The sequence below is a fragment of the Protopterus annectens genome, chromosome 8.part0 (genome assembly GCF_019279795.1).
Source record: "Protopterus annectens isolate FY-2018-M chromosome 8.part0, PAN1.0, whole genome shotgun sequence".
NCBI classification, from domain to species: Eukaryota; Metazoa; Chordata; order Ceratodontiformes; family Protopteridae; genus Protopterus; species Protopterus annectens.
The window spans coordinates 1707840973-1707853440 of NC_056741.1; the positions used below are offsets into that span (position 1 = coordinate 1707840973).

The 12468-nt window shown below is 37.8% G+C and overlaps 1 protein-coding gene across 1 annotated transcript in view; it reads right to left on the reverse strand.

Moving 5' to 3' along the window:
* The window catches only part of KCNG4 (potassium voltage-gated channel modifier subfamily G member 4), a 223267-nt gene extending 213649 nt beyond the window's left edge, over window positions 1–9618 (reverse strand). Inside the window, exon 1 of the mRNA XM_044081236.1 lies at window positions 7269–9618. Coding sequence (XP_043937171.1) covers window positions 7269–8027 — 759 coding nt within the window. The 5' untranslated portion in view covers window positions 8028–9618. The remainder of the gene's footprint in view (window positions 1–7268) is intronic.
* Between the last annotated feature and the right edge of the window lie 2850 nt (window positions 9619–12468).

Consider the following 12468-nt stretch of genomic DNA (forward strand, 5'->3'; position numbering starts at 1 on the left):
AGAAGATTAGAAGAAAGTGGCGAAGCTAAGGAGTGTTACAAGCAGAGTAGGAGAAGAGGGGGAAAGAGGCAAGAGGCAGGTTGATTGGTCCTAGTGGTGCTTAGCTCTTTGTTCAAAAGGAGTAGTCTTTAACAGTTTAACACACAGGCAAAGAGCACATACATGAGTTTAGTTTCCTTCTTGTAATGTATCAGGGACTGATAGGTAATATTCATGCAAATTATGTGGTTGATATTTATCTGGGGGTTCCTGAAGAGTGGATGTGAAGCCTTAGATGAAGGTAGTCCAGGGGAAGGATGTCCTTTACCACCTTTCATAAGCTGAAGGGCAGATATAAATATATTATATCCCAAGAATCAGAGAGGCACACAACCAGCAACCAGATGTTCAGATGGGGATATATATATATATATATATATATATATATATATATATATATATATATATATATTCACATACTCACACACACATACATAAATATATATACAAATAAGACTAAATGATCTGAATTCATGAAACAGAAACCCAACTCACAGCATTCAGTTTTCACAAAGACCTTAAGCTCCAGCTGAGTGTGTGAAGTTACAGACTGCACCACATCTTTAAATCCAGCATTCTATGAATAAATTCTTCACCACAGTTCAAAACCTTAGTGTTGTCATCCTACATTTCATTCTGACAGACGGCAGCAGGCAGATAGAGATGTCATCACTAAGGTTATTCCCACATATGCATGAAGCAGAAGGAAAGGTTCTTGAAATATATTTCTGGTATGAAGCCACTTGTGGCACTTGTAGTAGTAAAGATGTGGACGAGCACTACAGTCAGTGATGTGGTCCTTCCCTAGAGTAAATATTTGCACTGTGCTTACATAATGTGTTTGCTTATCATGAAAAGCAAACAAATGACATGTTGTATTCAATGTCTGCTGCAAGGAGTGTCAGTGCTCTTGTGTAAGGCTTCAGTTATTGTTGTGAATACAGTAGGCAGGCACAGCTGCCCATGAAGCATGGGCTGCATTGTAGCCAAGCATAGCTACCCATGAATCATGGGATGCATTGTAGCCAGATGTAGCTCCCTATGAATTGTGAGCTGTATTGTAGCAGACATAGCCACCCATGAATCGTGGGCTGCATTGTAGTAGGTGTGGCTACCCAGGAATCATGGGCTGCATTGTAGCCAGACATACCTAGCCATGAATTGTGGGCTGCATTGTAGCCAGGCATAGATACTCATGAATCGTGGGCTGCATTTTAGCCAGACATAGCTACTCATGAATTGTGGGCAGCATTGTCGCCAGATGTAGCTACCCATGAATAATGGGCTGCATTGTAGCCAGACATAACTACCCATGAATTGTGACCTGCATTGTAGCAGACGTATTTACCCATGAATCATGAGCTGTATTGTAGCAGGTGTAGCTACCCATGAATTATGGGTTGCATTGTAGCTAGGCATAGCTACTCATGAATCATGGGCTGCATTGTAGCCAGATGTAGCTCCTCATGAATCATGGGATGCATAGTAGCAGGCATAGCTACCCATGAATCATGGGCTGCATTGTAGCCAGGCGTAGTTACCCATAAATCATGGGCTGCATGGTAGCAAGAGTAGCTACCCACAAATTGTGGGCTGTATTATATCAGGTGTAGCTACCCATGAATCATGGGCTGCATTGTAGCCAGATGTAGCTACTCGTGAATCATGGGCAGCATTGTAGCCAGACGTAGCTACTCATGAATCATGGGATGCATTGTAGCAAGCATAGCTACCTATAAATCAAGGGATGCATTGTAGCCAGGTGTAGCTACCCATGAATCATGGGCATATAGTTATCCATGAATCTTGGGGTGCATTCTTAATAGCGATCACATATCATAATTAAGGTCAGCACTAGTATGATTGATAAGGGCATAAAATTCAACTCTCCTCAAATTCAGGGATATCACTGCTGTCTCTAATGTTTCCACCTCACAGCCTTCATGATTTTGAGATGTACAAACAATTGAATACAGTTACTTACGAAAATATGCAGCTAAGAAGTTAAATTCTATAATATACATTTTAAATGTATTAGATTGACACAAGGAATTTTAGATGGTTTCAGTAAGACAAAATTATTTGTGGGCAGTTTCTGTAGCAGAATTGTAAGAACATACTGATGATTGCTTTGGCACCATTGTATATGGACTTATACATATGCATCAGTTAGTATGCCCAATGCAGAGATACTCTTCATGAAACCATTAGATTTCATCAAACACAAGTTCCAAAATTTAGTTTATACTGTCGATTGACAGAATGAGCTTCAACATGAGTGGAAAAGCTAAGGGTCATCAACAAAGCTTCTAACCACACATTGCAAGGTATCTCCATAATAAGCAAACTCTAAGTACCACATATTTCATTAAACCAATTTTACATTTTTTGTATGTATGCATGAGTTACTGCTTCCATGTTTCCCAGTAACATCAACAGGAAGTTTTAGTGAACAGAGTTTTGAGCAGTTTTCATAGGTTTTAATGAATGGGGTTTCTCATAAGTGGTTATCTGTTGCACTTGTCAGGTTCTTTTGCTTGTTTGTTTATTTGGTTATTTATTTCTGTCATGTCAGTTATTTATTGATTTTTTTAATGTATTTTAGTAGTGCAATAAGGGTTGTGTCAGAAAGTATTCCCTTTATAGTTTAGACATGCTTTGTAGATTATAAGCTCACTAGGTCTTAAAAATGTAAACATGTAAAACTGGTTCTGTTATGTTGGTAATACCATTCTGATTTACTAGTTGTGATTTTCATTTTTTTCTTTAAAAAAGTTTCTTATTTGTTTTAAATTTATAAAACTTCATTGAAAAGGAGCTGATTTTGATAAGAAATATTCTTGGTGAGACTATGTATATGTGAGTGTGGGGATATTTTGGGTGAGCAGTGTATAACGTTGTTCTCTTTTCCTCTTCTTCTTACATGGAAGTGATGGGGAGATGCAGTCTGTAATTGAATTAATTTTTATTTTTTCCTGGCAGATCTTTTGTTTAAAAGTAATCATGAATTTCGATCTATGAGCTTCTTTAATATGAGGGGTCTTGGATACATATTTGAGTGTCTGTGTTTGTACATGCAGTTTGTAGACTGTTACTTTAATATGGGACCTTGGATCCATATGTCACTCAGTGTCTGTGTTTGTACATGCAGTATGTAGACTGTTACTTTAATATGGGGCCTTGGATCCATATGTCACTCAGTGTCTGTGTTTGTACATGCAGTATGTAGACTGTTACTTTAATATGGGGCCTTGGATCCATATGTCACTCAGTGTCTGTGTTTGTACATGCAGTATGTAGACTGTTACTTTAATATGGGGCCTTGGATCCATATGTCACTCAGTGTCTGTGTTTGTACATGCAGTTTGTAGACTGTTACTTTAATATGGGGCCTTGGATTCATATGTCACTCAGTGTCTGTGTTTGTACATGCAGTATGTAGACTGTTACTTTAATATGGGGCCTTGGATCCATATGTCACTCAGTGCCTGTTTGTACATGCAGTATGTAGACTGTTACTTTAATATGGGGCCTTGGATCCATATGTCACTCAGTGTCTGTGTTTGTACATGCAGTATGTAGACTGTTAATTTAATTGTTAGAAAATAATGAGACATTGGTTGCTTCAGGGGACATTTTGCAGGACTGATGATGTCAGTACTTGTAACAAATTGCTACTGACATAGCAAGGATGGCAATTGTTTGATGACACAAGAAGGACAGAAATAAAATATTATCTATACAGTCATCAAGGCTGTTTTTATCACTCCAACTGTGTCTAATTGCTGGACAGTTGGATGCATGACTTGCCACACCATTGCTTAAAAAATAAGAAAACTGAAACTTGTTAGAAGACCCTACAAGCATTTTTACAGGGAAATGTGCTGTCTTGACCGCCCACACACAAACACACACACATGCACATTCCTGCTACTTATGGTTGAATTTCAAGATTGCTATAACTTGGATTAAGAAGAATTCTCCAAGACAGTAGAGTTTTGTATATTGTACTTTCCTGGTCACACTTTTTAGTACTGGGTAAAAATATAGAGATTTTGGATACCTATATTACCTTAGAGTAAAGATTAGTGGAAGAGAAATCATTTTGATAACATTCATGACATATTAATGCCATTTTGTACAATAATACTTGGGCTCTTTTTCAGGCATTACCTAGTTAGAATAAGACTACGACAATAAACACAAGCAGCTTAAATGCAACAAAATGGCACTCTTAGGCAGACAGTTTAAAAACAAACATAAATAAAAAGATGTGTTAAAGTGAAAATGCAGTGCTGTCACTGACATTATGGACATCATCTGCAGCCTGTCGACTAGCACTCTCCATTGGTATAATGAAATATAAAGTGAGTCATTATTATGGGTACCTACACAATGCTTTCTCTCAAAAAATCTGAGTTTCAGCGTAAATGTCTCCAGCACATGTAATTCCCTAGAAAGAGATGAGAAAGGTTTCAAAACTTAGTCCCCTAGAAAGTGAATGGAAAAATTAATTAGAGGAGTAAGATGGGATGCTTTTGAAAATGAGAGATGTTTAAGTTAACAGACTCAGTGTAAGAATTATTGCTACTACTCTAATTTTGATTATACTGTGTATGGATCTGCAGTTACCAGTACTTATATATCAGAATATAAATTAAGAATTTACCTCAAATGCAGATGGTCAGCCATTCATTCTGAAACAGTAATGCACTGACCTGTCAATCATAAAAATGGCATGAATAGCAGGTCTTGTTTAATAGTGTTTGCAGCCTCCGTTTTTTTTTTTTTTTCAAGCAGAATTTATCTAATACTGAGATTAGAATTCCCTCTTCAATCATTACTTAGACAGTTGCTGGCACATTAGTAGAACTGCAAATGAAGAATGCCATATTTACAGTCTAAACCGTGTGTTGAGTAATTCAAATTATAAAGCTATAAAATTTACATGCAGATCAAAAACTGCCCCATATGGCAAGAAAGTGCATCATATCTTTTTTTAAACCATGTTAAGATAAGTTAGTTGATGCATCAACTAGCAAAGGTTTAGTTTTGATCAGAATAAAATAAAGTCTGGTGTTGTCTAGGCATTGTCAAGCTGTGCACGGTTGTAACTAAGCTTCATAAAGATTATAGCATGCAAATGATCTGAGATACACATGGCCATAGCTTTACCTTGCAACAATGCAGCAACTTACTTAAGCATGAGAATTCTGGTGTTAAAGCACTGAAAAAAAGTGAAACATCTAGAGGTTGCAATACTGATCCCTGTATTGCACCTATCTTACTATCCTACCAGAATATAGAATGCAATTTTGACTGTTGTGTTCAGTGCTGACTTCATATTTAAACGACAGACAGTAAGATCAATAACCATCTCTGACTGACTCACAGAGACGTACGCATTAGTAAAGTTTGCTAACACTGCCATAGTGGGTTCACCATTTCCAGCTCCACTGAAAATAGAGTTAGTTAGATAACACTGCAAAAAAACAGTATCCATTCAATTACTTCCACATTACCACACAAATAAGTATATCCAAGCATGTTGCCAGAATTTAACACACCCTCTTCACATGCCCTTGTCTAGCTTCTAAATGAGTCTCTGAGGACTGTGTTAAAAGTAAACAGTAAAATGCAATGGAGAATCGGGAGTCATAAAGATGTAAGATTCATGTGGAGTAAGGTTTTCAAGGGTAATACTGGGAATAGTTCTTTCACACACTTGGTGGTGAATAATCAGAAAATGCTCCAGGAAGTAGAAGCTGCAGAAGCTATAATGAGTGATCTAGATGACTCTGTGACAGAGACAAGAGAGTGCAGGGGAAGTCATTCACAGTGACAGTCATTTCAACTATACTGGCATACAGACCCCCATACCCACCCTCAGTATGAAGAGCTTTACTTGAGCCAAATAAAATACTATAGACACTGATCACCTAATTTTACATTCTTGGAAAAAGCTTCCAAGACTAAAACTCAAATGTATGTGCAGGATAGTTATATCTCCATACCATTATCTCTAGTTTCAGTTCATGTCATTGATTACCACTATAACACACACACACACACACACACACACACACACTGTGGTGCATGTGTGGTTCGTACCACTCATTTGTCTAGATTTTCACAGAATGCCCAGAGTTGTTTGCCACATATTTTTGGTCTGTTCCTCATAAAATTTGTATTTTTCTAGCAAATCATTGAGAATTGAAGTCACTAATTAATGACATATGTATGACAATAACAAATGTAAAATAAAAATAAAATAAATAAATATATTTGAGTTTAAGACTTCAAGTACCAACCCTATTATTCTATCAACTTTCCAAGTTTATAAAAGCAATATATAATAACTGACCCCAATTCCAAGATGTCTCCCCTTACTTTTAATTATGCCCAAATTTCTTGTGCTTAGAGGTTGAAAGGTTCGAGGTTTGCCTGTGAATGCAGTCCAGTCCAAAACTGAAAGTGTTATAACAGTTTTGTAACCTTTCAGGGGTAAAATGGAAACTTCTCAGACTTAAATCTGAGGTTTTTGTGGGGCAACTATACTTATAAGCCTGTAAAAGAAGACAAAAAAAAAGACTTATTTTTACTTTGTTTACAGAAGTAAAAAAAAGTCATAATACAAAACTATGAACAGCTTGTAACCTTAGTCAGAGCTGTCTATAAAGCATTAATCAGAAGCATTTTAGTTCAGACAAAGTATTTTAGCCAATTAATTCAGGAAAAGCTGACACTTGTATGATACTGTATTTTGAAACAGTCTTTGACAATTGAAGAAGTGGCTAAGCTAGCCAGACTAATGTAGCCAATAATAATAATAATAATATAGTCTTCCGTTTCATTCTTTTTTAACCAACTCTGACTCATTTCATTGAAAGTGACTTACTACAAGCATTCCTCAAACATGTAGGGTGGCCTAATGGTTAAGGTGTTTGCCTTCCAAACTCAAAGTGCATGGCTTGAGTCTCACAAGGGATAATTAGCTGGGCTCGCAAGGGCAGTTAGCTCAGTACGAACCTATGTTTAGAGTGCATTTAAAGAATGCAAAACTTTGGGGATTGGAGGGGCATGGGGTTTGAGTGAGTCTACGCCCTTCATGAGGTCCGAAATATGCAATTAGCACACAGGCAGGATTTGTTTACATTCATTCATATTGCTTATTTATGCAGCCTTTATATTTATTTAAAGCTATACAAAAAGGATAGAAACCCACTTACCCTGTCTTCCTCAGCTCGTAAATCAGGCATTGTGCTAATACAGAGGCTTACAACTGTAATCGCCACAAAGGCAATGGAAAGGCACGCAAACACCTTCCCGGGGAGCCCCGAGTGAGGATTATCTACCATGTCCCGAAGCTTATTCATGTAGAGTCCACACCTGGATTCGTCCTCCAGCAGGTGTGCCTTACTTTTGTTTCGCTGTATTTCCTCTTCCCTCCGAATTGCATTCATTTCTTCGAGCTTCACATACAGTTTCCTCAAGCAGCATCTCTCCAAGTTGCTCTCCTGAATACCCCAATACAGTAGTTCCTCCTGGAAAGATAGTACGCACATTTCCCGCAAAAGCCTTAGTTTTCCCGCCCCCAGAAATGTGAGGATCATCCGAAAAGCACCGGGGTTTCGGTCAAAAAAGAACTCATTTGAGGTCTCATCATAATCGTCACATACCTGAAATATTTCATCATAACTACTGCAGAACTTCAGCCTCCCCAGACGGCTAAGAGGGAACTCATCCAAAGTACTCCAAGGCATCAGGTACTTAGTGCCTCCCACGTTGATGATGATTTGCTTTTTGGGATCTACTGAGTACAGATGTTGATCCTGGTGTTGCACCCTCCTGACCCTACTATAGTAAACCCCTTTGACAGTTGCTGCCTCTGAATCGGAAGTTATAGTAAATATGTGGTTCAGCGATGTACAGGAGGCATAGCTGAGGTTGCTATAATCTTGGTCACTGCCGCCAGAGATGATGGGCATGATGTAAAGAGAGAAAAAAATTCCAGAAGCAACATCAAGTCAAAACTGGAACAAATCAGAGAAATCACAAAAACAGTAAGCAAGTGTTACACGGCAGCTTTGATCTGCTGTCTCCAAATTTTCGGGTTGGTTTTAATTCCTGCCACATTATCCTCTGCAAGGAACAGACCCAAGAAATGCATTGTGATAACTTGTGATAAGATGAAGTGGTATAAATTTGCAGTACACTTGCAAGTAGTGATCAAAGTCCTTTGGAAATACACTTTCCTCTCAAATTACAAACACCGCAACTGAAGGGGCAGCTCTTATTTAAAAGCATCTACACATTCTGCTTTCATGGAAGTTTCAGTGCTGTCTGTGGTAAGGAACTTGCAACGCACAACGAGCTTTTTGTTAATTAGATATTTTGCATTTCAGATAAATGTAAGCGGTGCAGTTTACTATTCAGTTAGATAAAAGAGACATAACATTTCAAGAACTGCTTATTACTCAGTGTAACTTCACAAACAACACCCTTACGTTGTCAATACGTCGGCTCTGTCTAAATCCAAACGCGTTTAATAAAGTCTTTGACCTCCGCTGTGGATTTTGCAGATAACTGTGCTTCCGAATCCGCCATGGTCCAATACTCCAGGAGTCTGCTCACACATGATATTGATAATTTATAGCGGGTTTGCTTGCTTCCGGATTAAAGGAGTACAGGTTCAATCCAAACCAAAAAGTTTATACTTAACTTTGGCTCTGTTTCTGAAGTATCTAATGTAGATATTGCCTCTGTTTCAAGTCTCTGCCTCATTTAACTACTCTATGCAAGTACTTAGGAAGACTCTCTGATCCAAGCTACAGTGTCCTTGTCCCAGTCGAACAGTCTCCTATACAACTGTAGATGCATAGCCAAGCTTTTCAGTCTGCACTCTGTCGCCCCATCAGTTTGTTATCCAGCCTTATGTATGCCCTGCCCACATCCAGTCCTTCAAACACTGTATGTCTTGTTCCTGTTAAATTGCCAGCATTTCCAAAGGGGTTCAGGGCTTGTCCAGGGCGCAGAGCCACTCTGTTGTTACTTGCGCGTTTCCAAGGAGGGTAGCCACTACGAGCTGAATAATGTAACACATCTGTTGCATGCAGTCTTATGTTCTGTTCTGAAAAATACCCAAGGAATCAATGACTGGATGCAACCACCAACCTGCAGATGTCCACCTAAATGCTGCTTCATCCTAGGCTGGTGTTTTAAATCTAATTCCAGTTACCATGGCCTCAGTTATCTTTCAGCCGTGCGTGCGTGTGTTTTGGTGCTTCAGTTGGAAAAGAAAGGTTCCTGTTTTGATTCACCTTTTCTCACCTGACGTAGTTTCATTTTATTGTGCCCTTTGCTTCTTTTTAATTTAGAATGCATATTTGCATTATGGTAGCTGCTTTGTGGACTTGCTTGATTTAGGTGGTTGTTAAAGACAGAATTATGCGAAACACTAAAGAACTGAGTTGAGTGCGACGTTCTTTGCTGTTTTTCTTCTCGTATAAAAGTGCGTTTTCCCTGTTGAATTGACTATAAAATGTTATACCTTATACTATAAATAAACACATATTATCACACTTAGTTTAACTTGGCTGAACAAACGTACCCGCCCACCAAAGTAAAGCATCTTTCCGAAAATCAAACAAAGTCCTTCCCATTCCCAGGTAGAGCCAGGAGCAAGGGGACATCACTTTCAAAGGCTGTCAGACGGGGAAATGTGTTCCTTATTATTTATAACTATTCTAACAACATTTATAGCGAAACACTAACACTGTTAAGGAATTTAGTTTTGGTGCCTGTTAATGGCTGTGCATTGTTTTGTAGAAAACAAAAACCTCGTCTTTTATTTTTCTGCACATCCCATACATTTGGGAAATTTTTACCGTTTTGATGATAATTATTAGTTACTATCTTTTCATACTAGCTTTGCACGTCAGTAAGAAGGACAGCCAACGCCGTCTAGTGGAACCACGCTAACAAGCCATGTGTAATGTGTTTTAAGGATTAACTGTAATAAAATTACATTTTAAGAATTGTGATAAACTGAATCATGCAGTAGATAATGTAATGCAGTAGGTACTTCCATGCGCCCAACCGATAATTATGTCTCCTTGCTCAGTAAGATGTCAGTTTATTCTCTTCATGCAATTTCTTTCTGAGTTACATCTTCTTTTCGGCATTATTTGCAAGTAAACTGAGGTGCATTTTCTTCTTTCCCTATTCTTTTCCTTATGCATTGTATACATCTAGTGATCATCCCTGCACTCTTAAATAGATGGGGGTTTGCATCCTTTGCACAAGCAAAACCAAGCAATAGAAAAGGATGGAATTCAAGAGCAAAACTTATGTAGCTAAAAGGCTTAAACTCTTTGTGTCTTACCTGCACCACCTGGACGGGAGTATCCCATGTATGTGACTTCCACACTGTAGCCTCTGACATCTCAGTGCTCCATGAAAAATAGTAACTTAGTATAGTAGAATATTAATTAGATATTCTATGCCTTCCATTTGATTGTGATTGATTGAATGGATGAAAGAGATCAATGAGTGAATGAATAAATGAACAAAACAGTATTGGAAGAAGATATATAACATCACATGGAGTAGTGACCTATTGCAACCTCAGCTGTTTATGTACTGTTAGGTCTTCAAGTGCATAGTGACTTCAGTGTGTTCTGCACCAAATCATTGTAGCAGTGGCCTACACAGTTGATACATCTATAGACACTTTGGTTACTCCTAGCCCACTGCTATCCACAACGTGGCGAGGTTCTCCTACCTCCCCAAAATCTGTTTATGCTTTTTTAATTTCTCCAAGTCTTTGGGTTTCTAATACCATGATGGGAATAGACCCCATTCCCAAGTCAAAGTATGATTAAAATTCATGAAATCAGTATTCTTTCAATACTTGATGTTAGCCAGAAGTGCTCTTTGCAGCACCTGCAATTTGCCCAGTGATGACTCCTTCTGCAACTTGTATGGAGTTACATGCACTGATAACATATCTAAGTAGAACTGTAAATTATTTTTTATAAGATCCCTTGCTTCTACTACTACTATAGAACTGTCTGGGTATCTTTCTTCCAGATAGCCTTAGTTTTTGCCTGCAAATCCTGGTATTTTATGACTTTGTGTCTCTCTGCACATAAGACACTGTAGTCACTAGGTGTAGCAATGTCAATAATCAATGCTATTTTTATCTTTTTTTCATAAACTACTATATCTGTTTTTCTTGCATCTATTTTATGAACTGTTGGTAATGCATAATCCCATGTGATGTAGACTTCATCATTTTCTATGAAGCTTTGTGGCTCACATTTCCAGTGTTTTTCAGCTACGTCAGCATTACAATGTTTGCATAATCCCCAATGTAACAGTCTTGCCACATTATTATACCTTTCAGTATACAGTCCTTCTGCCATTAATATATCACAACCAGCAACAAGATGTACAGCTGTTTCTAATTCTGTTTTACAAAACCTGCATTTGTCTGTTTCTCCCACATGTTCAATGGACTTTATAAACCCACATGTACATAGTCCACTATCTTGGGTCACCAATATTAACCTTTCATTCTTTGGTCTAAATTCACCTCTCCTTAACCATTCTTGCATTTGATCCTGATCAACTTGAAGTTGTTCCAAAAGATTTTTATACTTGCAACTATATTTATGCATTTTCTACATTTCTTGCCTTCTCATCTGATCCTTCACCTTATGTTCTTTCTTTTCTTTTTTGGTACATTCAGGTGCTATCTAATTTTTATCTACTTCTGGTTTGATTTCCATTCTCGCTTGACGCTAATATGCTACTGCTAAACTAAGCAGCGAAGTCATCTTAGAGTTATTCTCCTCATTTTTCAATACTTTCACTATGTTTGGATCCTGTGAGGTCAGCAGACATGTATGCAGTCCCACTATTGAAGATCTATACATGTAATCATTTTCGAGGAGGCCCATACCTCCTTCAGAATGGGGAATATATAGTCTTGGTATGCAGTGATTTTTACAAATCATTTGATGAGCATAAAGCATCCTTCTTGTTTTCCTGTCCAAACTATCCAACACCTTTTGGGGCCCATTAATCATTCACTGCAAAACTGCAAGTTAGGACAGGAAGAGCAAATTGGTTTATAGCTTGGACTTTGTTCCTGGATACCAATGCTGTTTTTGTTATTAATTTAAGTCTTCTAAACATTCCTCTCTAAGTTTTATTCTCATTTGTTTATGTTTTGTTGTTGCTCCTTCATGAATTCCCAAATATTTATACACTCCCTCTCAGTTTGTTTTATATCACATTGTTGTCCAAAACGTTTTTTTTTTTTTTTTTTTTGGTGCTGTAGCATTCCTGCTTTACAGGTTGCCTTTGCACATTTATCAAGACTAAATAACATTCTTATATCATCTGAAAATATATTAACCATTT